Source organism: Dromiciops gliroides, chromosome 5 (genome assembly GCF_019393635.1).
Source record: "Dromiciops gliroides isolate mDroGli1 chromosome 5, mDroGli1.pri, whole genome shotgun sequence".
Lineage (NCBI taxonomy): Eukaryota > Metazoa > Chordata > Mammalia > Microbiotheria > Microbiotheriidae > Dromiciops > Dromiciops gliroides.
In genome coordinates this window covers 100,546,869-100,574,262 of record NC_057865.1, presented here as the reverse complement: position 1 = coordinate 100,574,262, position 27,394 = coordinate 100,546,869, and the positions used below count along the sequence as shown (strand labels likewise).

Sequence of the window (27,394 nt, the reverse complement as noted above, 5' to 3'; positions counted from 1 at the left end):
GCCTTCCTGGGACTGGATCTATGTCATTGTGACTGTTTGTGTTGGGCTCTACTCTTTCGCCGGCACAGCAGCTCTCTCCTTTAGACCTTCCAAGCCATTCTTGGTTAGAAAATTATATCAGCATGTTCTTCTGTTGATTTTGTTGCTCCAGGAATTGTCATTATTTGGAGGTTTTTTTGGAGCAATTGTGTTGTGATTTTGAGAGCTCACTGCCTTTCCTCCACCATCTTCGATGGCCTTCCTTCTTTGCACTACACAGGGAGTCATGACTCAATTTATCTGTTTCTAATAGGGAAGGTGGAGATGGACCAGAGACACAGGTGTATAAGTTTTAAATCACAGGGCTATGGGTTCCCACAGGAGCAGATTACTAGAAATTAAAACAGGGAAAGTGGGAAGGGATTGAGAGGTGTTGCCCTGGCTGAAAAACAGCAAGGCTGAGGAAGAAAGCCATGGTGATTTCCTAAGGAAAAAGAACTTAGAAACCAGAACAGGTGGCAAACACAAGGGAGAAGTTTTGAGGACAATAAACGTGGGTAAGAGTGAAGAGATCTCTCTCTAGAGCAGTGTGTGTGTGTGTGTGTGTGTGTGTGTGTGTGTGTATGTATGTGTGTGTATGTGTGTGTTTCCTGTTGTTCAGTCATATCTGACTCTCCATGACCCCATTTGGAATTTTCTTTGCAAGAGACTGGAGTGATTTGTCATTTGCTTCTCCAGCTCATTTTACAGATGAGGAACTAAGGCAAACAGAGATAAGATTTGAACTCAGGAAGATGAGGCTTTTTGACTCCAGATCTGGTACTAGATACATTCTGTGTCCTAGCTACATGGAATACATGCACACATACATAGATACACATACATACATACACAGATACACACATATGTATGCATGTAGCTAGGTGGTACAGCAGACTGCACTTTTGTATATGTATACACATACATATATACACACATGTACACATATATTATACACACATTATATATGTATACAAATATATATATATATATATATATATAATTTAAGTAGGCTTAAAAGGTAAAGCCAAGAAACAATTTTAAAATGCATCAGGGAATTGATTGTTTTATTAGATTGTTCTATAATATATTTAAAATATTAAAGTTTGTGTAGCTAGATGTATGTGTATATATGATTAAAAAGAATTATACAATATGACTGATTTAGCATACCTAAAACGAAGATAAATAGACCAAAGACCATTCCCATATTTTATACTGATGAAAAGTAGACATATGAATTGATAGTTGCTATTTTTTTTTCCTTTTTATGCTGGAGAAGGAAGTACTGACACTCCTTTTCTGTTCCTTTGGGTAAAGCACAAAATGAGGTTTATCCTGAATGAAAGAATCAGAAAAGATCAGCTAGACTTTCTTGGATAATGTATGTTGTTATTCAGTCATTCAGCCATGTCCTACTCTTTATGACTCCATGGACTTTAGCACATCAGGCCTTTATATCCTCCATTCTCTCCCAAAGTCTGTCCAACCTCATGTTCATTGTTTTTTAGCATGCTGCCTACCTTTGAATAGCTTTCCTTCCAAAGAGTAAGTGTCTTTCAATGTCAAGGCTACAGTTACCATCTGTAGTGATCTAAGTCCAAGAATATAAAATCTGACACTGTTTCCATTTCTTTTCCTTTTATTTGCTAAGAAGTGATGGGACCAATTGCCAAGATCTAATTTTTTTAATATTAAGCTTTAAGCCAGCTTTTACCCTCTCATCTCACCCTCATCAAGAAGCTTCTTAATTTTTCTTTACTTTCTGCCATCAGAGTCGTATTATCTGTATATCTAAAGTTGTTGATATTTCTCCCAAAGACTTTAATTCTGGCTTTTGATTCATCCAGCCTGGTATTTCACATGATGTACTCTGCATATAAATTACATAAATAAGGTGATCATATACAGCTTCATCATGTTCATTTTCCCATCTTAAACCAATCACTTGTTTGGTTATAACTATTGCTTTTGGGCTTGTTATACAGGTTCCTCAGGTGACAAGATGATCTGGTACTCCCATCTCTTTGAGGACTTGCCATATTTTGTTGTCAATCCCCACAGTCAAAATATTTAGTATAGTGATATATTGTGGTTATTATGAGGAAGGCCAAAGATACAAGTGGGTGGCAGTAAAAGGTCATGTTGCCAAGACTAGTCAAAGAAGGGACTTCAAACCCTGGGCTGAGATGAGTGAAGGAAAAAGAGATTTACTGTATTGCTGTAGGCAGAGACCATCCTGACTTGGGGAGCAGCTTAATGTAGTTGGGCTTCAGTCTCCAGATGGGACATGGCCAGTGGACAACCATTGATTTTGTGATTTCCCCCCTATATGGGATGAAAATTTTGAGGCTTTTTGACTAATAAAAATATTGCCAATCTGAATGTCTTAAGTCTGTCTTCCAAATTGCTTTGAATGCTTTTTAATCAACAGCTGCCAGTCCTCTGGTGCTGCTGAGAACTTTGATTACACCATTTCTTTAATTCCTATTGTCAATAGATCTAAACAAAGGATCTGCTTGACCTTCTCTGTTGTTTCCTCCTTTCCTGGTTTACAATGTTATGTCTAAGAAAATGTGGTCAAGTCTGTCAGGTCTGCATAATGTAACCTTCATGATATTTCCTGATTATGAAAGAACAAAATGGGAGGACAATGTGAGAAATAAAATGCTGCACAAGAAAGGTACTTCAGACTTCCTGGGGTCTACATAAGGGAGGAGAATACCTGGAGACAACTTAGTGGAGTTTATGAGGCTTGAAGAGATTCCTTTGGGGGATGAGGATGTGAGATCCAGTGGGAGATCAGGACTCCATTTATTTGGAATTTGTCCAAATTAGGACAAGAGAGGGGCAAACACTGACTTCTGAATAATTCATGAAGAAAGGACAGGGTAGAGATAAGACTGAAAGAAAGCAAATCCACCCACCACAAGGTCATGAATATAGTTGGCTTCAATAGATATGTGTTGAATTAATCTGGATTACATTAAGGGAACAATTACAACAAATTTGCCATTGACAAATGACCCACTGACTCCCCTATTTTGATGGATGTTTGGTCTCATAGTTATAGATATTTCCTCCCATGGTTCATAATGGAACCCATCTACATTTTCTCATCCTGTACAACTCTTCTCCATATCCTCCCATAAATTTTCCATAAGGGGTCCACTCACTGGGACAGGGGCCTTCCTCTAGATGTCTTGATATTATGTGGATCTAAATCAGGGGCCAGAGCTATCCACCTGTTGTCCCTTGTTCTTGCTACATGATCAGCTGATCTCCTTTTAAAGTCATTTTAATCTATTTAATATGCTTTGCTTTCCTTTGTACATCATAAATATTGTTTGTATTGAATTCTATTCACAATATTCTGTGGCTAGTTTATACCCACTATGTGTCTCCATTATTAAGGGAATGATTTTGATTCCTTGGAGTCTGTAGCAGCCTATGATTTGTAGCCATATCACATATCCCAAACCATAAAAATGCTAATAGCATTTTTGTTTTGTTTTGTTTTGTATGTTTTTTTTTGTGAGACAATGAGGATTAAGTGACTTGCCCAGGGTCACACAGCTAGTGAGTGTCAAGTGTCAAGTGTCTGTGGCAGGATTTGAACTCAGGTCCTCCTGAATCCAGGGCCAGTGCTCTATCCACTGCGCCACCTAGCTGCCTCCACTAATAGCATTTATAAAGGACTTTAGGATTTGCAAAACATATTCCAAGTATCTCCCTTTATCTTTCCAACCAACCAGGCAAGTAGGTGTTATTTTTAGCTCAATTTTACAGATGAGGAAACTAATATAGACAGAGGTTAAGTGACTTGCAGAGGGTGACATATGCAGAGGGTGAAATGCCTGAGGCCAGATTTAAACTCAAGTCTTCCTGACTCCAAGTCCAGCACCTATATCCACTACATACTATATTCTTTATCCACTACCAATAGAGAATCAGAGTTGAACTTGTCATAACTTGTCCTCTGCCTGTTCTCTTCCCTCCTCCCACCCCTCCCCATATTCTATAATCTAGGAACAAAGGTCTTTTTGCTGTTCTTCAAACTAGATCCTCTATTTGCCAACTTGGGGTATTTTCATTAGCCTTCATGCTTGCACTGCTGTCCTTCCTCATCTCAACCTCTTAGCTTCCCTGGCTACCAACGAGTTTCAGCTAAAGTCTCAGCCCTCCTTAATCTAAACATCTTGGCCCAAGATGATCTCCAATTCATCCTGTATATAACTTGTTGTTTACATGTTGTTTCTCCCATTAGACTTGGGTCTCCTTGAGAATAAAAACTGTTTTTCCTTTCTTTGTATTCCCCACACTTAATATAGAATCTAGTATGTAATAGATGCTTAATAATTACTTGTTGTCATAACTTGACCAGATGGGTTTAATCAATGTAGAATTAACTCTCCCTACATAATTGAGTAGGGAGTGATACCAAGAGTACAGATAGAGGGACTAGTAAGAGAAATGGAAGGTCACCTTTCTCAGAAACAGGAAGGAACAAAAGTATAATGAACCAAAATGCAGAGATATTTTGAGGTCAAGAACAGTGTATGGAGGTATGACTAATTTGTTGGGTTTTTTTACCCCATCTCTAATGGTGCTATTTTTGGCTTTCTAAGATAGAAAATATTAGTCAGGCATTTCTTTTTTTTTTCTTTTTTTTTGTGAGACAATGGGGGTTAAGTGACTTGCCCAGAGTCACAGAGCTAGTAAGTGTCAAGGGTCTGAGGCCGGATTTGAACTCAGGTACTCCTGAATCCAGGGCCGGTGCTTTATCCACTGCACCATCTAGCTGCCCAGAGTCAGGCATTTCTATCAATTTAAAAATTAACTAGATATTCTTGTTTTCACTAGTCATTAGACTCTAACTATGATACATTTATATGAGATCTATAACTAACATAGGGAAAACAATGAACCAGCATCCTGGTAGCCTTGTCTCCTCTTGAGCAGGAGAGTGTGCTGCTTCTTCCCCTTAGTGCCATGATCTCTACTTCATATCTAGTAGTCTTCTCCAAGTCCACATTGCCACCAAGGAAGGTCCTTTCACCATAGCCTATCCTAAGTTGACTTTCCTCCACAACCTCTAATGGGAATTCCCCATATCCTTGACTACAATCAAGGCAAAACTTTCTGCCAACCCTCATCCCCTCCAACCACTTTTGCCCCACATAAACAAAAAAGATCTATATATGTTTAAAATGTATAGTTTTTCACAGGCCTTTAAGTGTGATGACATAACAGTCATCTATAAAATATGTGATACAACTGGCAACTGAGGACCTGTTCTATGTGTGTCATGAGCAATCAATCAATAAGCATTTATTAAGTACCTGCTATGTGCCAGGCATTGGGCATTTTGTGTAACTTGACTTTCTGATCTTCACTCAAACAACCCTACATAAATGGGTATACACTGTCATATATTTACTAGGTACTTAGGATTATCAGTGCAATAAGGATGCTGACCACATCCAAATTGTTCTCTATCTTGTAGCACAACTCAGGCCCCACATTTCAGGTAGCAAACCTTTCCTGATTCCCTCCCCTGTGCCCACACCCCCTTTGGTAACTCTCCCTCAAGAAAAAAAAAATTGTTTATACTTTGTACTTATTTAGTTGTCTAGCACAGCAGGTAGGTAGGCATGGCTAGACTGAGGCCACAGGGGCTGACTGCTTTCATCAATTTCAGGCCTTTACCTGTCCTGGTGATTTGCTCAGGGTTCATTATTCTGAGGTTGGTGGTCTTCTCAACAGAACTAGGCTTCCCAGAGTTTTGATTGCAGCCCCAGCTCAGGCTCCTGAGAAACAATTCTATTTTGGGCTCTAGAGGCAGGGAGTTAAAAAAAAAAGTAATCAGAGTACAAACTTGAATCCATTATGGAACAGGTAGCTTTAGACCCACAAAGAAAAAGGAACGCTAAGCAATAAATTATGGAATGATAACCATAATTTGAGAGGCCTTTTGGATATTAACAAATAACTCCTTTGCAAGGATTGTTTTTCAGCTATTTTATATTTAATTTCCACTGAATACAGCCCAATGTCAAGTAGGCTTTTTCTTTCTAGTGTCCTCCCTCTCCTTTTCTCCTTGTCTCCCTCTCTCCCTCTCCCTCTTTCCCTTTCCCTCTCTCCTTTTCTCTCCCTCTCCCTCTCCTGGGAAGCCTGTGGCTTTCAGTTGGGCAAAGAGGGAACTTCATCTAGTCCAATAGCCTTTGGGAACCTTTAAAATGTCAGAATTGGGGGTCAGCTAGGTGGCACAGTGGATAAGGCACTGGCACTGCATTCAAGAGGACCCGAGTTCAAATCCAACATCAGACACTTGACACTTACTAGCTGTGTGACCCTGGGCAAGTCACTTAACCCTCATTGCCCTGCAAAAAAATAAAATAAAATAAAATGTCAGAATGGTGGGGATCTAGAGAGCATTGCTTGAATATTTAGATTAATAAAGTTTGCATACATTGAGAAAGCATGTCTAATTGGTTTTTCTGTCATACTAATTACCATATGTAATGAAAAGAAAGAGATATGTGAATGATAAGTTATCTTTTGCAGCTATTGTCCCCAACCTGCTTGGGTAGTTGTCACCTTGCTGTTCTGATATCCTGTAAGGGCAAGACTTCAACTGTCTTTTGAGATGTCACAAGGCCCATATGAGATACATATTCATTACAGGCTCATCTCAGGCCCAGGCCTGTCTAGAAGGTTCTTAGCCTAGAACTGGAGCCTCAGCTCACCTTATAGAGCCCAGAGACTTGTCTTTATTCGTCCAAGATGATGATAAGATGGGACATGATGGTCCTTGATAGTTACTTTAGCATAATGATGGAGTTCAGGTCCAAGAAAATTAAGAGTCACCATGGCCTAGCAAAGGTGTCAGACTTGAGGCCTACAAAACTCCAGAGTGCTGCCCAATCATATTAAAAAGTAATTGGGGGGCAGCTAGGTGGTGCAGTGAATAAAGCACTGGCCCTAGATTCAGGAGTACCTGAGTTCAAATGTGGCCTCAGACCCTTGACACTTACTAGCTGTGTGACCCTGGGCAAGTCACTTAGCCCCATTTGCCTTACCCAAAAAAAAAAAAAAAGAAAAAGAAAAAGAAAAAAAAAGAAGGAAAAAATGTAATTGGAAAATGTTTAACAAAATAAGTAGAAATATGACAGAAATAATGTTTATTTGTGGTTTTCTAAGTCAGTATTCAAACATGCAGACATCCATTTCTATTCGAGTTTAACACCACAGATCTGCCAAAGGCTATCTCTCTATACCTACCCTGAAATGGTGGAGGTGACAAGGGCCCCTCCTTCAGGAATTTTATTATATATGTGTTTTATTTTTCCCCTCTCCACCATGCAAGCCCCTTGAAGGCAGGCCCTGTTTTTGTTTTAGTGTTCTAGCACTTCACATATATTAGGTACATAATAAATGTTTTTTAAAAATTATTTTATTTTGAACTTAAGAAATAAAATGATCATTTGCATAACATGGAATAGAAAAAAAGATGATTGCACATGGAACTGCAAATCTATTATGTACAACTTGCTATTCCTTTTAAATACATAATAAAGGTATCATGAATATTTTTTTAAATTGTTGACTACTACATATAAAACCTTTTGCCTTGTATAAATATAAGCCATTACTATTATTTTACAGAAGAGGAAACTAATGAGGCTTAAAAAGGTTCATTGATTTTACAAGCAGTAAAACAGCAGAATTGATTGATTAGATAACCCAGGGTTTCTTAACCTGGGTTCTGTGGAACTTTTTTCTCCTTTTTTAATATATTTAAAACTATTTCAGTGTAATTGATTTCATTTTTAATCTTACATAGTTTATTATATGCATTTAATAAGATTATTCCTTGAAGTAGTCTAAAAATAGCTTCTTAAACTGTGGGTCACAACCCCACATGGAGTAGTGTAGCTGAATGTGGGGGGGTCATGAAAAATTTGGAAATAATAAAAGGTTAAGAAATTTTGTTATATACCTATATACCAGGATTGTGTAAAAATTTCTTGGGTGAAAAGGGGTCCTGAGTAGAAAAAGTTTAAGAGGCCCTGGTCTATTAGACTACCAGAGTGCCAAAAGGAAAGTCAGGAGCTTGCTGATAAATGTTTAACAACCTGTTCTCTGGGGGGAGGGAGGAGTATCTAAATGCCACACTTTGAAATGTATTTTGCATTAATATTTTCTCTATTACTTTAAGTCTAGACCATCAACAAAATAAATGAAACCCCAGCAGCCTTTGCTGATTTTCAAGGTGTAAATGTTCACACTAAAAAATTTAGCAATAGGTCAAACAGGGCTCCAGCACATCATGGGTCCATGACCCCTAAAAATATTAAGATTTTTGGAATTCTTTCTCCAACTCCTTTTTCCTTCTCCTCCTCTCCCCCGTTCTCCAACTTACCCCCTCTCCCCCTATCACCCCCTCATTTTCCACCCTCTCTCCCTGTCCCTTTTCCTCTTTCCTTCTCTCTGCCCCCTTTATCCCTCTCCCCCCTCTCTCTCCCCCTTCTTTCTCTCCCTCAATCTCAATCTCCCTCTCCCTCTCTCTGTCCCTCTCCTTCTTCTCCTAGTTGAATAGGACGGTGCTTGGGCCCACAGTCCCTGGATGACATCATAGGTGGAGAAATAAACAGGAGCTCAGAGCTCAATAGAGCTCAGCCCGGTTTTCCGGGCTCTGTCTCTGCAAAGCTCCACCTCACTCAGGCCTGTAGCCAAGCCAACCAGCAGGAAGTGGAGAGCAGGGAGGCTCTCAGACATACCCCGGCCTGCTGCGTACTTCTCTAGTTTCCCTTTTTCCTCCTTGTCTTTTCTCAGGAGGCCTTTCGTTTCTCCTGGTGATCTCGGAGCTGAAGCTGAAGGACAGGAATGTGAGTTTTCTCCTTTCTCTGGGTCTTGGATAAAGGATCCTTCCCCTCTCAGCCCCTCCAAAGGAGAGCAGCAATCTGGTTTTCTAGGTTCAGGAAGGGAGCAGGTTACAGTTACTGGGTACAGAAAGTCATCTATGGGCTTGTGAATGGGGTGCGTATATCAATGGATACTCTCTGCACCCCCAAAGGTGATAAAGGAGTTCTACTCACTGATCTCTTCACATTTGTCTCTCTAAAGGTCTGTGCTTGATTTCTGCCAGTATTTACTATTCCTTTCAGAGTCTGAAATGCATCCTTCTCCCACAGAAGTATCATAGAATCATTTTGTAGTGTACCCAAAGTCACCCAGATAGTTCAAGGGCAAGTCTCAGGATCCCAGGCTGGGGAGCACACAAAGGATATTATTATTATAGGATGCAGAATCAGAGAAAATGGATTCAAACCTACTGACACATTCCTGTGTGCCTCTGGGAAACTCCATTAATGGCTGCTTCCTTATCTATAAAAATGACTAAATGACATCTAAAGCTTCTTCTAGCCCTAGGGATCTATGATCCTGGAGAGACAACAGAGTGTAGTCAAAAGAACCCCGGGCCAGGACAGAGAAGAACAAAGCTACTGTGGTTAGCCACACCTTGCTCTGAGATCTGGGCAAGTCAGTTTCTCTCATGCACTATCCATCATCTGTAAAATGGACCCAAGTGTAGGGGAAAGGGGTAGAGATGGACTCAATAATATCTGAAAGAGTTCTTCCAGCAGACTATTGATCTCTGCAATGTCTCTGTGGGAGGAGAACCAGGGGGGAGTAAAGTCCTGAAAAAAGGAAAGAATCCATGGTACAAAGTAGCAGATGTTACAGGGAGGTCAAGGAGAATGAGGACTGAGGTCAGGCCAGGAGATTTGGAAATCAGGAGGTCAGGGATGCCCTTGGAGAACACAGTTTCAGGAGAGCAGGAAGGACAGAAGACAGAATGAGGGGAATTAGGGAGAGAGTAAGTCTGGAGTGGAGGGTAATAGATGATGTGCATTTCTCCAGTGCAACTGGGAAAGTGAGTCTGGCATAGCTTGGTTGTTCTAATCTTCCTTCTGTAATCCTGCTGGGGAGCTTCTAGTAAAGGTCAGATTCTGTCTGGGGTGATAACTAAGGGTGGCCTTTCTTTATCCCCTGAGCTTCTCTGTGTCACACTGCATAGAGCTTTGGTTTGGGGGTCTGGAAGATCTGAGTTCAAATTCAACCTCGGACACTTACTAGCTGTGTTTTCCTGGATTAGTTACTTAACTTATGTTTACCTCAGTTTCCTCAGGTGTAAAATGAGAATAATAGCAGCCCCTCTCTCTCAGGGTTGTTGTAAAGATTAAGTTAAATATTTGTGAAGCACTTAGCACAGTACTTGGTACCTAATAGGCACTTAATAATCCTTGTTCCTTCTTCTTTATGGGTTAACAAACTGGAAGAGGATGATCTGTGTTTGGCTGAGTGTGACTATATATTTATAAAGACTTGTATAAAATTCACTTTCTTTGGTGTCAACTCCACCTTCCCTGGTGACTGTGACTGAGTTCCCTTGCTTAATTTTCTCACTTATAGAATGGGAAGAAATTCCCTGGTCAGAGGAGAAATGAACTACTGCCTTTAAAAACCTTTGAACCCTATGAATGAAGCTATATAAATCAAAGAGCTGCTACTGTTGATGTCATTCTTTTTCAGGGGAAACAGGACTAGTGGACTAATGTTTTATGATTGGAAAAAAAAAGAAAGCGAATGAAATTTACATACTATATAGGATAATGAGCTTTCTTCCATTCCTGACCAAAATCTAGAATGTTTTACTAAAAAGATCATTAGTGAATTTCCAGAAAATTAAATGGTAGACATCTAGAAATGGAAGCGATGACCAAAAGGAGCCAGCATGGCTTCATGGAGAACAGATTATGTCAGATTAACCTCCTTTCATTTATTGACAGAGTTAGTAGACTGGCACATCAACAAGGAGCTCTAGGAGCAGAGTGATGTAAGCATTTCTTAAGGATTTACTGTATGACAGGTTTTGGGAAGGGAGGGTCAAGATTAGGGCTTTGTCACCAATCTGAAACTTTGCTTCTCTCCCCCATAGCAGGCAAAAAAAAAAAAAAGTCTTAGTGATGTCTCCATCAGATGATTTTGAGGTTCTGGTGAAAGGACTGAACAGCTGGAATCTCCCTAATGGCCCTGTTCCTTGTGAACTGCTGCTGGTTGGTGAAGCTGCCTTCCCAGTACTGGTGAATAAGAATGGACAGGTCTTCATTGCTGCCTCCCACTATGGCCAGGGACGCATGATAGTCATGTCCCATGAAGGCTACCTGCAAGATAACCTGTTGACTCAGTTTCTTTGCAATGCCGTGGGCTGGCTCAACCACAGGCCAGGAGCTGCTGTTGGGGTGCACACGTCTGTGGAACCTCTCGCTGACATTCTCCGTGGCTCTGGGATGGTGGTGCAGACTATGCATGGCCTTGAGGACTCCCTGGGAGTTTACTGCATCAATGCCTATGATGACAGGTTGGCCAAAGAGATGATTCGGTTTGTGAAAAATGGTGGAGGCTTACTCATGGGAGGCCAAGCTTGGTACTGGGCAAGTCAACATGGATGTGACAAGGTTCTGTCCAACTTCCCTGGCAACCAGGTGACCAGTGTAGCTGGTGTGTACTTCACAGATGCCTATGGAGATACAGCCTTCCTCAAGGTCTCTAAGAAAGTTCCTAAAATTCCACTTACAGTCAGGTGAGTATCACAGGTGTGTCAAGGATTATATTAAGAAAGAAACAGAACTAGAACTAGGCATTTTGAGAACAATAAAGTTTCCTTTTTACTGTCAGGTGACAGGGATGTTATGCACAGATGGAGTTATTGGAAGTCAATCATTGGTGGTTTATATTTGCTTTAGAGGGAGAGGCACGGGATCATTGCCACATGAACATCAGTGTCCACTTTGAAAAAGGCAACAGAGAAAGGTTGAAAAGAAAGACAAATAAGGACACGTCATTGTGGTCTTGATGAATTTAAGTCACTCAGCCCAGATGAACTTTACATCTCGGTAGTGAAAGTGCCACCAAATGTGATTATTGAACTATCAACAGTGATCTTTGAATAAAAGATTGGGGAGAAGAGGAGGGAAGACTGTTGTTTTGATGTTCAAAAAAGAGAGGCATGTGGAGTTTGCATACTATATAGGCCAGTGAGCTTGACATAAATTCTTAGCCAAATTCTACATTATTTTATTAACAGGACTGCTGGTATGTGTTCACAAAATTAAATGGTGAATATCTAGAAATAGTATTGATGAACATGAAGAGCTAGTATGGCCTCAGCAAAAATAGATTATGCCAGGTTATCCTTATTTCCTTTGTTGATATGATTAGTAGACTGGTAAATCAACAAGGTATTCCAAGAGCAGATGGAACAAGCATTTATTAAGTGCTGGGCACTGTGCTAAGTGCTTTACAGATATGATCTCATTTGATCTTCACAACAACCCTGGGAGGTAGATACTATTATTATCCTCATTTTATAGAGGATGAAACTGGGAGAGACAGGTTTGCTAATTTGCCCAGGGTAACATAGTTACCAAGTGTCAGCAGCTGGATTTGAACTCAGGTCTTCCTTTTCCATGTTCTCTATTCACTGCACTGCTTAGCTGCATCTGAAATCACTGACGGGGTATTGTCTCAGACAGACTGAGATCTGGGAAAGACCTTAGTTTAAAAAGGTCTAGGTCTCCCACTGCATCTACGACCATTTCTAGTTGTCCTAACACATGTCTTGCCACTGGATTCAGATGACTCTGGAGAGTGAAGGTGATCACATTGCACAGCCCTCCCTCAATTAAGTCCAATTCACTTGCAAGTCAAGACTTCAACCTCCTGATATCATTGGTCCTCTTCAAGAAGGAAGCACAGATAATAACAGCTGCATCTATGGAGAGAATATGTGTAGACATTAGCAAAGAATTTCCCAGATGCTGTGCTCTGGTGGTGTCCTCATAGATGAGACAGGAAGGTATGGATTCAGAATTGGTCTAAATTGTCAGATCTGAGGAGTAGTGATTAATGGTTTCTGGTTGTTGTGTTCTGTGCCTACCTATCTGCTATTCATTATTTAATCAGTGTATTGACTGAACACAGACTGAGCACAGGATGCTATTTTTCACTTTCATTCTTACATTTTTTTCTTTCCGTTTTCTTGTGCAAAATGACTAATATGGTAATATTTTATGTAATTGCACATATATAACCTATATCTGATTGCTTTCCACCTCAGGTAGAGGGGAGGGGAGGGGAGGGGAGGGTAGGGACAAGACAGGATGGGACAGGGGGGATGGGATGGAGGGAGGGATGGAATTTGGACCTCAAAACTTTAAATAAATATGTTTATCATTAAAAAAAAATAATTAGTGGCTTGGACAAAAAACATAGATGGCATGTGTGTCAAAATTGAGATCCAAAAAGATAACAACAGGCTAGAACATTGGGCTGAATCCAAGATGAAGATTATTCTGAATAAATGTAAAGGCTTTTACCTGGGTTAAAAAAAAATCAGCTTTAAAAATGCATAATGAGACAGGTTGGTCTAGATAGCTCTTCAGAAAAAGATCTTTGGGTTTTTTTGTGGTTTGCAGGCTCAATACAAGTCAGCAGTGATATGGCAACCCCCCCAAAAAATCTCAATTTGTCTTAGGCTTCATTAAGAGATGATTAGCCTCCATAAAGATGAAATGTTATACTCCTTCTCTAGCCTGGCATGGTCAGACTACATCTGGGTATTATGTGATTCTGTTAGTTGTTCTGTGGAGGTCAAGGCAGACACTTATTCTGTTAGTCTGACCATGACAAGGTGCTGTCTAACTTCTCTGAGAAGCAGGCAACAGACCTGGCTGGAATCTACTTCATAAATACACACAGGTTTTCAGGCCTCCTCAAGGTTGCTGAGAAGGACTCCTAGGAAAGGTGCCCAAGTTGAAGGATCATAGTGACAGTCATGGGAAATGATGTTCTCTACTACAAACAGCCAGCTAGAGCTGAGATGCTGGAATCGAAGAGGCTAGGAGGGTGAGGGTTCTGTCAAAAACAATCATTATTCCTAGGGCTTGGGTGGGAGATTTTTTCTTTTTAATCAGGCAGCTGGGTGGTATAGTTGATAGAATGCTGACGTTTAGAGTCAGGAAAACCTGAATTCAGAATGAGGAAAACGAATATTAATGCTGTATCATTTTATTATTAATATTAATTTGTACTATACCCTTTTCTGGCAAAAGCTCCATCTTTTAGCCTAGGTCTAGAGACCTCTCCCAAAGTGTCTGAGGAATATAATTACCCCAGTTGCCTAGGCATATACCTGGACTAGCACTCTTGATTTTGTTTACCCCATAAACAGAAGCCAGTCTGAGCCAGGTCTTCCCCCAGAGACATGTCCCTCTCTTCTGTACATGCTTTCCCCCTCATCGAAGTTAGGGGTGATCTGATCTGCCCAGGAGGAGACTAAGCCAGTTAACACCTGTTTAAAATAGCATATGCTTTTCTGGACAAGAATTGCTGGATGTAAGACTCTCATGGAATACCTGGCATTCATTGAAGGTCAGAGAGGGGTGTGATCAGCCACACCTGAAGGTCAGCCTACCACCAATCAGATTCAGCAGGGGACCCAAGATGCCCTGTCAGAAGGAAGACAGCTGGATTTAAAGGGACCTGTGACACTCACTTGGCATCTTTGGTCACCTAGAGCCTAGCCTTGTAAACTGTGGATAGCGAGCACATAACTTAATGTGGGGTTCATGAAAACTTTGGCAACAGTAAAAGGTTAAGAAGCTTTGCTAAATATCTATATACCGCGGTCATGTAAAAATTTCTCAGGCAAAAGGGGGTCACAAATGGAAACAGCTTAAGAAGCCCTATAGAGAGACCAATGACCTCAATTTATTGGTTATTGCTAGCCTAACTAATAAAATCGATTAATCATTCCTGGAAATGTGTCTTTCAGAATTTCTACCAGCACAAAATCCAGCCTTAGAGATTTATTACACTCTTGGCAAGTAATTTAACCTGTCTGCCTCAGTTTCCTCACCTGTAAAATTGGGTGTGGAACTTTGATGTCAGAATAGACTATCTCCTGAAGTATCTTTTAGGGTTGGGATACTGTTAATCCGAAGCAGAAGAATGGATTAAATCAATTAGAAATCATTTTTGTCTATGATTTTAATTCTAGAAGGACGGGTTATACCTGTACTGCTCTTAATTTTTTTTTTCTTTTTTGCAGCTAAAAGATAGTCAGGAAAGAGAATGACTGGTATTTTATTTACAGTTAGTCATTTTTCCCCCCTAAAGCAATCCTAGTACACATCCTAATTTCTTTAGAATTCTAAATTGAGATGACCACTATTGACTTTACCTTAATTACATTCAAGCTTGATGTCTCTGGGCAGTATTCTGTTAAACTCTAGCTTCACCACTAAATCATTTAAGTATTATTTTGGAAAAAGAATTATTTCAATCTGATTGGAAGCTCACTTATTCTATGTTGATTCAGTAAAGGGTATGGGGCAGGGAGTGGGGGTGGTGGTGACATTTTCTTGATCATGTGTCCAAATCCATTTTCTTGTTAGTTTCCTAAAAGAGTCATATCCTGCCAACCAAACCTGTTTTTCCACCCTCAAACTTCCTAATCCCAAGTAAGTCTCAACATTCCAAATGGTCTGTTACTGTTCCCCAGTTGAGCAATGCTGTGAGTTGGAATCATGTTAATTTCATCCACTACAAATATATGCAATCAAACTTGCTGAGTGCACCTAATTGATGGCACTTTATCAGGGGCTAGCCCCATGGAGCCCTTACTGCCTGACTCCTGTTGTATTCTTTTAGTAGGTAGTGAAAAATCAGTGATAGATTTAGAGCTAGTAGAGATCTTCAGAAATCATTTGGTTCAACCCCCTCATTTTACAGATGAGGAAACTGGCACCCAAGATAATTTAGTGACTTGCACAAAGACACTCAAGTAGAATAAGTAGCAGTGCCTGGATTCAAATGCACTCCTTTTGTCTTCAAATCCCATGCCTTTTCCACTGTGCTAAATTACTTTTCAGTCCTCCTAACTCCAGATCTTTACCTCCCAAATTCTTACTGCCAGAGAATTTCCTTCATTGTTGTTGAGTTTTCCCTAATTAACCTCCAGCCTTTGATCACTTCTTAACTCTTTAGATGTTCTGCTCTTATACCCTCATTTTGTCCTGTTGTAGGCATAACCCACCTAATATCAGGAATTAGTTCCGGGAAAACATGATTTTACTTGAAATAGCATTGTAGAGGTCATTTATTTCTGTAGCAATATTATAAATGAGAGCTACTTGGCTGGGCAGCTCAAATATGGTCTTTAAAAGCTTCAAATGTGTCATTTTAGGGATTTGAGACAATTATAGGTTAAGGCTGGGTTGGGCTGGGTAGCGTTAGGCTGGGTAGGGTTAGGCTGGGTAGGTTGACTTGATCCTTCAAACCTTGACACAGACTTCTGCTCATTTTTGTGGGTGTTGACTAGCAAAATGGATAGGAAAAAGAACAAAGTGTTTGAAGGGAGATATTGCCAGGCCAAAGCATAAGAAAAAAAACAAACCTGTTCTAAAACTGATGGGAAAAAGGAGATTAATTTTTTCCCTTCCAAAAGCCTCTAACCTTTATATAATGTTTAGCCACTCCCATATTAGGTGTCTAAAAAAACAATACCCTCCATTGTCTGTAACTGAGGAAGTTACAATGCATTTCTACAGAATAGAAGCATGGAAACATATTTAGCTCTGGTGCAACATATGAAAAGGGGAGAATAGTTTATTAGAGCTTCAACCTGGGGGTTCTGGAGCCAAAGAATTCTTAGCCCTTCTACAGACTAAAGAAGCAAAGCAATAAGTTAGACACTGACATGGAAATTGCAGAAGTTGGGTTAAAAATTTAATAATCTGAGGATTTTTTTTTCCTTTTTGTTATTTTTTTCCTTGGATCCAAGAAGCAGCTAGTTGTAGCCATGAACTTACTGCTTCTTTATTTGTGGTTCAAGCTGCTACTGAGAAATGCAAAACTCTCCTAACTGAACTCTTTCTATAAAGTATTTAGCTTCTCCCTATGATGTTTTATAATCCAGGAGAAGAAAGAAGGAAATAAGCATTTATTAAATGCCTACTATATGCCAGATATTGTGCTACTATGTGCCAGATATTGTGTGGTCCTTACAACAGTCCTGGGAATTAAAAACTTTTTTTTTTTTTTTTTTTTTTTTGGTGAGGCAATTGGGGTTAAGTGACTTGCCCAGGGTCACACAGCTAGTAAGTGTTAGGTGTCTGAGGCCAAATTTGAACTCAGGTCCTCCTGAATCCAGGACCAGTGCTCTATCTACTGTGCCACTTAGCTGCACCTAAACACTGTTTTTATCCCCATCTTACAAATGAGGACACTTAGGCAGAAAGAGGTTAACTGACTTGCCCAGAGTCACCTATCTAGGGAGGAGGTGAAGCTAGATTTGAACTCAGGCCTTCCTGACTCCAACAGGCAGCTAGGTGGTGCAGTGGATAGAACACTGGCCCTGAAGTTGGGAGGATCTGAGTTCAACTCTGATCTCAGACACTTACTAGCTGTGTAACCTTTGAAAAGTCACTTAATCTAATTGCCTTAAATATCCAGGGCCATCTCCTGTTGTCCTGATCTATATCTTGCTACTGGACCAAGATGGCTCTGGAGGAGAAAGTAAGGTTGGTGACTTTGCACAGCCCTCCTTTACTTAAACCCAATTCACTGTAAGTCATATACATCACCCCTATGTCATGGTGCTCTTCAAGAAAAAAGAACAGGGCAGCTAGGTGGTGCAGTGGATAAAGCACCGGCCCTGGATTCAGGAGGACCTGAGTTCAAATCCGGCCTCAGACACTTGACACTTACTAGCTGTGTGACCCTGGGCAAGTCACTTAACCTCCATTGCCCTGCAAAAAACAAAAACAAAAAAAGAAAAAAGAACAAACAACAACAATCTCCTGACTCCAAGCCCAGTACTCTACCCATCTATCTAAACTAAATGTAAGAGAGAACACCCTATACTGTGGACTTCACTGATACTGTCAGGTAGCGAGAACTCAGAATTGATCCAGGCTTCAGGAATGTTAGCGTATGCTTAAAGTCCCTGCTTTTAGTTAAGTTGACGCTGAAGGATCTCTTGAGCTCGGGAGTTCTGAACTTCAGTAGGGAAAAAGCCAATCTTCTATTCATATTCTCACATATCAATTTGATGAGAGCCTGGGAACAGAGGACCCCCAAGCTGTTTAAGGAAGGACAGACCAGCCCAAGTTGGAGAAACCAAACCGTTTAAAGCTTCCATGCCAATCAGTGTTGAGATTGGACCTGTGAGTGGCCATTGCACTTCTAGTTTAGGCAACATACCCAGTCTCAAAAAAATCCCAGGAATGACCAACAGAAACTGACATGGAGAAATCCATGAGGATTTCTTCCTTATTTTAAAAACATCTTTGATGATCTCAGAATTCCAATTTGGAACACCTGCCTTCTTTTCCTCTAGGCCTACTTTGCTCCCTGCATTCAGATGCCTATCACATACAATCTCTAGTTACATTTTCTCATCCTTCTGCCATCGACATGATATCCTGAGACCATAGAATCATAAATTCAGAACTAAAAGTTGCATTAGCATCCAACCTAAGCTCTTCTTCCAAGGTCAAGTTACTTGGTCAATACCACACATTTCTTAAAAATAAAATAAAATAAAATATTTTTCAATTACATGTAAAAATATTTTTTTGAGTTTCAAATTTTTCTCCCACCTTCCCTTCCCTCCCCCTCCTGAAACCAGAAAGCAATTTGATAATAGGTTATATCATGTTAAACATATTTCAACATTATTCATGTTGTAAGAGAAGAATCAGAATAAAGGGGGAAAATGCGAGAAAGAATAAAGAATAACAACAAAAAAAAGCAACAACAAAAGTGAAAATAGTCTGCTTTAATCTGCATTCAGACTCCATAGTTCTGAAAGTGGAGAGTACTTTCCACCATGAGTCTTTTGGCATTGTCTTAGATCATCATATTGCTGAGAAGAGTTAAGTCTACCACAATTGATTATCACACAGTGTTGATATTGTGTACAATGTTCTTTTGGTTCTGCTCATTTTACTTAGTATCAATTCATGCAAGTCTTTCCAGGTTCTTCTGAAATCCATCTGTTCATCATTTCTTTTTTTTAAATCATAAAAGTATTTTATTATCTTCTAGTTACATGTAAAGATAGTTTTCAACATTTGTTTTTATAAGATTTCTAGTTCCAATTTTTTCTCTCTCCCTCCCCTCCTCCCCCCTCCCCAAGACAGCAAACAATCTGATATAGGTTATATATGTAAAATCACATTAAACATATTTCTGCATTAGCTATACTGTGAAAGAAGAATGAGAACAAAAGGGAAAAGCCTTAAAAAATAAAAACAAAAAAAGTAGAAATGGTATGGTTCAATCTGCATCTAGATTACACAGCTCTTTTTTCTGGATTTGGAAAGAATTTTCCATCATGAGTCCTTTGGAACTATCTTGGACCACTGTATTGCTGAGAAGAGTCAAGTCTCTCACAGTTGATCAATACACAATGTTGTTGATACTGTGTACAATGTTCTCCTGGTTCTGCTCATCTCATTCCTGCTTGTCATTTCTTACAGAATAATAGTATTCCATTACATTCATATACCACAACTTGTTTGACCATTCCCCAGTTGATGGGCATCCTCTCAATTTCCAATTCTTTGCCACCACAAAAAGAACAGATATAAATATGTTTGTGTAGGTGGGTCCTTTCCCCTTTTTTATGATCTCTTTGGGATATAGACCCAAAAGTGGTATTGCTGGGTCAAAGGGTATCACAGTTTTATAGCTTTTTGGGTATGGTTCCAAATTGCTCTCCAGAATGGTTGGATCAGTTCACAGCTCCACCAACAATGCATTAGCATTCCATTTTCCACATATCTTCACCAACATTTATCATTTTCCTTTTTTGTCATATTAGCCAATTGGGTAGGTGAGCGGTGGTACCTCAGAGTAGTTTTATTTGCATTTCTCTAATCAACAGTGACTGAGAACATTTTTTCATATGGGTATAGATAGCTTTAATATCTTCATTTGAAAAATGCCTATTCATATCCTTTGACCATTTCTCAATTGGGGAATGACTTGCATTCTTATAAATTTGATTCAGTTCTCTCTATATTTTAGATATGAGGCCTTTAACAAAAACACTGTAAAAATTGTTTCCCATCTTTCTACTTTCCTTCTAATCTTGTTTATATTGGTTTTGTTTGTGCAAAAACTTTTTAATTTAATTTAGTCAAAATGGTTCACTCTGCAATTCATAATGTGCTCTATCTCATCTTTGATCATAAAATCTCCCTTCTCCATAGATCTGACACATAAACTATTCCGTACTTTTTCGAATGTGCCTATGGTATCACCCTTTATGTCTAGATCTTGTACCCATTTTGACTTTAATTTTGTGTATGGTGTAAGAAGTTGGTCTATGCCTAGTTTCTGCCATACTATTTTCCAGTTTTCCCAGCATTTTTTGTCAAATAGTGAATTCTAATCCTGGAGGTTAGAGTTTTTGGGTTTATCAAACAGGAGATTGTTATATTCATTTACTGCTGTGTTTTGTGTGCCTAACCTATTCCACTGATCTACCTCTCTATTTTTTTTTTTTTGGTGAGGCAATTGGGGTTAAGTGATTTGCCCAGGGTCACACAGCTAGTAAGTGTCAAGTGTCTGAGGTTGGATTTGAACTCAGGTTGTCCTGACCCCAGGGCCAGTGCTCTATCCACTGTGCCACCTACTGTCCCTACCTCTCTATTTCTTAGCTAGTACCAAATAGTTTTGATGGCTCCTGCTTTATAATATAGTTTTAGATCTCTTAAAGCTAGGCCACCTTCCTTTGCTTTTTTTTTTTTTCACTAATTCCCTTGATAATCTTGTTCTTCCATGTGAATTTTGTTATTATTTTTTCTAGTTCTTTGAACTAATTTTTTGGTAGTTTGATTGGTATAACACTGAATAAGTAAATTACACACCTTTTAAATAGCAGAGTTGGGTACAACCTCTGATTTGACATCCAATGTACTTTTCTCTATGCTGTGAAAGGTCTAGAATTCCAATTTCCTGAGCAGTCTAGCCCAGGCTCAACTTCTTATTCAGTTTTGGGCTGAGCTCATTACCCATATCAAGGAACTGTATGCTGCCAACATAGTTAGGCTCTACCCATGAAGAACTGAAGGCTGGTTGATATTTTTATCTTATGGGCTAAGGCCAAAAAGTTCATCCCTTAGTGACCAATCTTTTTGAATAATATAATGGGACACATGCAGTTGCATGTTATAATATTGGCAATATACATTCTTCATGCCCTTTGTTTTCCCAGTGAGGTTGGATTGCTTTGATAATAGCAGGGAGGTGGTACAATGCATAGAGTCCCAGCAATTTGATCTTAGACATTTAATGACTGTGTGACCCCAGGCAAATCACTTAACCTCTGTCTGCTTCTGTTTTCTTATCTGTGAAATGGGAATAATAATAGCACCTACCTCCCAAAGTTGTAAGGATCTACTGAGATAATATTTATAAAGAGCTTAGTGCAATGCCTGGAACATAATAGACCCTATTTACATATTCACTTATTATTATAATAACTTTTGAAATGACTATGGATTTCATTGAGGATGCTCCGTGCTGTCCTGGACTTTGTGAAAACAGTACAATATCCTTGAATACAGGAGCAACAGATGGACTTTGTACTTGACAGGGTCTTCCTCTCCCCTTTGGATTTTCCATAGGTAATCCTCTATAATACTGGCAAAAATCTTGTTTTCTATGTCACGTGGATGTTCTTACTCATTGGATCAATGGAGAAAGTTCTCGCCATAGTTGCATCCTTCAAGGAATTGTCTATGGTTCTAACATACTATTGGGAGAAACTTGTTTGAGAGGAGCTCCTAAAGTGGCATATTTCAGAGATAGTTAATAATAAGAATAGCTAACATTTATATAGCAATTACTATGTGTCAGACATTGTGATAAGCTCTTTGCAAATCTTATCTCATTTGATCCTCACAACAACTCTAGGAGACTAGGTGTTATTATTATCCTTATTATCCCCATTTTATTGACAAGGCAACTGAGGCAAGCAAAGATTAAATGACTTGCTACACAGCTAGTAAATGTGTGAAGCCAGATTTGAACTCAGGTATTCCTGACTACAGACCTATGCTCTATCTACTGTGCCACCTAGCTGCCTAACTGATTTTGAAATGAATCCCACATTGGAAAACCAATCATTTTCTATTAATTGATAAGTATTGATATGTAGGGCAGCTAGGTGACACAGTGGATAAAGTATCAGTCATGAAGTCAAGAAGACTCTTCTTCCTGAGTTCAAATCCAGGCCCAGACACTTACTAGCTGTGTGACCCTGGGCAAATCACTTAACCCTGTTTGTCTCAGTTCTCTCATCTGCAAAATGAGCCAGAGAGGGAAATGGTAAGCCACTCTAGTATCTTTGCCATGAAAACTCCAAATAGGGTCACAAAAAGTTGAGGCCAGCAAGCAAAACTAAGAACAATAATAAAAAGTGTTTGTTTTTGACTATGCTAATAGAAAAAAAGGAGGATCAAAGAAAGGTTAAGAACTTTGCTTGTAGTGGATAGGACAATGATGCCAAATATCAAAAAGAAGATAAAGATGCTCTGTTCTTGGTTTCCTTCTGTTTTATCTGCCGATGAGAATGTTCTTTGTACTGGAAATAACAGAATAGAAATAATTAATAGGGAAATAGAATAAAAGTCAGGAGATAGAGAGTACTTAGCTGTCCTTGGTGAATTCAAGTCACCTGACGAACTGGCAGAGGTGATTATTAATTGACTGTTAGTGATATTTGAAATATTGTGGAAAACAGAAGCAGTACCACAATATTAGAGGACAAATAAATTGTTTTGGTTTAAAGAAGAAAGAGAGGAGTCTTCAAACTTTTGACTTTGATTCCTGGGGAAATTTTAGAATGAGTCATTAAATACTTGATTGTTGAACATCTTCAAAGAGAAGTTATGATTACAAGGAGCTAGTGTGGATCATTTAGAACATGCCAGACTATGAAATTATCTTCATTTTTTTTGACCACTGAGGTAAATTCTAACTGTTGAAGTTCTGTGATTTCTGAATGTTGGTGTTGATTCACTTTGCTAAATTTTATGAAGTTCCTTCTTCTTTTTTTTTTTTTAAAGTGAGGCAATTGGGGTTAAGTGACTTGCCCAAGGTCACACAGCTAGTAAGTGTTAATTAAGTGTCTGAGGTCGGATTTGAACTCAGGTACTCCTGACTCCAGGGCCGGAGCTCTATCCACTGTGCCACCTAGCTGCCCCTGAAGTTCCTTATAGAATTTTTCTACTTTTAAAATTTTCTGTTGGCACATAAGTTATCACTTATGCAGCAATAATACGAAAGGCAGATAGATTGATGTAGGGCAGAAAGAGTGGACTTGGTATGAGAAGATGTAGGTTAGCATTCAACCTTGGATACTTACTAGCTGTGTAATGCTGGGCAAGTCTTTTAACCAGTCCACACCACCGATTTCCTTATCTACAAAATCTCCAAGGTTCCTCCTAATTCTAAATTTATCATCCTATGAACTCTCTTTATAGTGCTTTATTCTTTATGCTCATCATGGACTGAAAAAAGTAAGATGACCAAATGTCCCATGAAATAGTATTTGTTTTTGACTTTGGACACAAACCAAACTCATCTCATTGCCTTCTCCAAAAAGATACTGAAAGTTGCCAACTCATTTATATTCAACTTTATTAGTGGTTTTTGTTTGTATTAATAGTAAGAATTTTAATATTGATGTGCTTCATTTCTTCTAGTAAGTACTTTGTTGTTGGATAACATTATCAATTAGGAAAGCCAACATTTAAATAAATAAATATTCATTAAGACAGTCTAAGGACAGTGTGACTATTAGTCTCTCCTGCCCTCTTTAACACAGTTCTTCCACTACTACAGAAACAGACATGTGCCACAAAGGTTTGAGGACTATTTTGTATTTTAATGTAATTCATCATCATCAACAAAAACAACAAAAATTATCACTTTGTGGCTAACTCAGCTACTCCATGCTTTACTGGACTAATCTGAGGATGAATGAAAGAGTCTTCTTTTCAAACTCAATAGAATTTAGCAGAACCTGTGTTACATTGACATGGCCCACAAGAACTTAAGTCATCTCTGTGACATAATGAAGAACTTTTGTTGAAAGATTAAATGAAACATTTTTTAAAAATACTAATCCTTTTTTAGTCTAAATCCAGTTTTGCTCATTTTTCTTTTTTTGTTTTTTAATAAATATTTATTTATTTATTTAAAGTTCTGAGTTCCAAATTCTATCCCTCTCTCATTCCTTCCCTCCCTCCCCTTGCCCTTCCAGGTTGCAAGCTACCTTGGTTGTACATGTGCAATTACATAAAACATTACCATATTAGTCATTTTACATAAAAAAAAAAAGAGAAAGTACAAAATAGTATGCTTCAGTCTGTGTTCAATCAATATCAGTTCTTTCTCTGGAGGTGGATAGTATGCTTCATCATTAGGCCTTTGGGATTGTCTTGGATCATTGCATTGCTGAGAGCAGTTAAGTCATTCACAATTACTTATAGAGTGATAATGCTTTCAATGTGCACATTGTTCTCCTGGTTCTGCTCACTTCACTATACATCAGTTCATATGAGTCATCCAGGTTTTTCTGAAATATTCCTGCTTGTTTTTTCTTATAGCACAGTAATATTCCATTACAACCATATACCACAGCTTGTTCAGTCATTCCCCAATTGATAGATATTCCTTCAATTTCCAATTCTTAGCCATTACAAAGAGTTGCTATAAATATTTTTGTACATTTTTTTTCTTTTTTCACAGTTACTATTTTTTTTTTTTAGTGAGGCAATTGGGGTTAAGTGACTTGCCCAGGGTCACACAGCTAGTAAGTGTTAAGTGTCTGAGGCCAGATTTGAACTCAGGTACTCCTGACTTCAGGGCCAGTGCTCTATCCACTGTGCCACCTAGCTGCCCCTCACAGTTACTATTAACTGTTTCCCTCCATCCTATTCCTTTCCCCATGATATTTCCTCTATCTTCTATCTTCTTTCACCCTATCCCTCTTCAAAAGGGATTTGCTTCTGACTCCCCACCCCCATCTGCCCTCCTTTCTTTTACCCCTCCCTCCTTATCCCCTTCCCCTCCTACTTTCCTGGAGAGTAAGATAGGTTACTCCACCTAATTGAGTGTGTATGTTATTCCCTCCCTGAGCCAACTCTGATGAGATTAAGGTCTTTGAGCCAATTCTGGTGAGTGGAAGACTCATTCACTGCCCATCTTAGATAGATTACTCCACCCAATTGGGTGTGTATGTTAATCCCTCCTTGAAGCCAAATCTGATATGATTAAGGTCTTTAAACCTATTATGATGAGTGTAAGGTTCATTCACTGCCCTGCTCCTCCCCCATCTCTCCCCCCAACTCCATAAGCCTTTCCTTTTTCTTTCATATGGGATTTCACTCCATTTTACTTCTCCCCTTTCCCCTCACCCAGTGCATTCCTCTCACCCTTCAATTTTAACCTAAAGAAGTCATCAAGGGGCAACTAGGTGACACAGTGGACAAAGCACCCACCCTGGACCCAGGAGGACCCGAGCCCAAATCTGGCCTCAGACACAAGACACTCACCCACTGAATGACCCCAGGCATGTCACCCCAACTCCAAACACTGCATAAAAAAGATAAACAAAAAATAAATACTTTATAGATATCATCCCTTCATAATCAATTCCCACCAGTGCCCTCTGTATAAATTTATTTCTATCATCTGCCCTAATACTCAGAAAGTTCTTATGAGTTAGACATATCATCTTCCCATGTAGGAATGTAGACAGTTTAACCTTTTAGCATCCCTCTTAATTTCTTTTCCCTGTTTACCTTTTTATGCTTCTCTAGGGTCTTATATTTGAAAGTTAAATTTTCTATTCAGTTCAGGTCTTTTCATCACAAATATTTGAAAGTCTTCTTTCATTGAAGTCCCATTTTCCCCCCCTGAAAGATTATACTCAATTTTGCTTTATACATGATTCTTGGTTGTAATCCCAATTCCTTTGCCCTCTGGAATATCATATTCCATGCCCTCCATTCCTTTAATGTAGAAGCTACTAGATCTTGTGCTATCCTGAGTGGGGCTCCACAGTACTTGAATTCTTTCTTTTTGGCAGCTTGCAATATTTTCTCCTTGACCTGGGAGCTCTGGAATTTGGCTATGATATTCCTGGGAGTTTTCATTTTGGGATCTCTTTCAGGAGGTAATTGGTAGATTCTTTCAATTTCTATCTTACCTTCTGCTTCTACAATATCAGGGCAATTTTCACTGACAATTTCATGGAAGATGATGTCTAAGCTTTTTTTTTTTTTTGATCATGGTTTTTAGGTAGTCCAATAATTTTCAAATGATCTCTCCTGGATATATTTTCCTGGTCAGTTGTTTTTCCAAGGAGATATTTCACATTGCCTTCTATTTTTTCATTGTTTTGGTTTTGTTTTATTGTGTCTTGGTTTCTCATAAAGTCACTAGCTTCCATTTGTTCAGTACTAATTCTTAGGCAATTATTTTCATCAGAGAGCTTTTGTATCTCCTTTTCCATTTGGCTTTTCAAGCTGTTGAGTTTTTTCTTATGTCTTTCCTGCATCACCCTCATTTCTCTTTCCATTTTTTCCTCTCCCTCTCTTACTTTATCTTCAAAGTCCTTTTTGAGTGCCTGTACGACCTGAGACCAATTCATGTTTTTGTTGGAAGCTTTGGATGTAGGAACCCTGATGTTGCCATCCTCCTCTGAGGGTGTACCTCGATCTTCCTTGTCACTAAAGAAATTTTGTATGGTCCTCACATTTTTCTGTCTGCTCATCTTGCCTTTCTTTTACTTAACTTTTAGCTCCTTAAAGTGGGGCACTGTTTCCAGGCTGCACTGTCCCAAGCTTCAGGGGGTCCCAGGTGGCATGACCCAAGGAGAAGCAGGTTATTCATTCACCTGGCCTGTTCCCTGGTCCATAGATAACCCCAGGACAACTTGCTAATTAACCAGACAGCAAAACTTTTTGTGATGTGGTTGTTAGCTCCCACTACCCTGTGCCCCTCCCCCACCTGGACCACTATTACTCAAGCCTACTTCCTGGCTCCCAGCAGGGGTGAAAAACCCAAGTTCTGCCTCAGCACCAGCAGAGACCCCTGTAATCTCCCCCCTGCTAAGGGTTCAACCCTCTCACCAGACCATAAGCTTAGTTCCAGATGACTCTGGTGCTGCAGCTGATTCAGAGGCTCTTGGGGTCTCTTTCCCTGGCATGGCCTGCCTGGGACT

General features: G+C 39.3%; 1 protein-coding gene across 3 annotated transcripts in view; it reads left to right on the top strand.

The window, feature by feature from the left end:
* The first annotated feature begins 8,772 nt into the window (after window positions 1-8,772).
* Window positions 8,773-27,394, top strand: part of LOC122727583 (TRPM8 channel-associated factor 2-like) — a 28,959-nt gene continuing 10,337 nt past the window's right edge. Inside the window, exons 1-3 of one of the 3 annotated variants that reach the window (XM_043965187.1) lie at window positions 8,773-8,909; window positions 10,875-10,921; window positions 11,024-11,668. In XM_043965187.1, coding sequence (XP_043821122.1) covers window positions 11,052-11,668 — 617 coding nt within the window. In that variant the 5' untranslated portion in view covers window positions 8,773-8,909; window positions 10,875-10,921; window positions 11,024-11,051. The remainder of the gene's footprint in view (window positions 8,910-10,874; window positions 10,922-11,023; window positions 11,669-27,394) is intronic. The other 2 variants (XM_043965188.1, XM_043965186.1) reach the window with 2 other exon arrangements.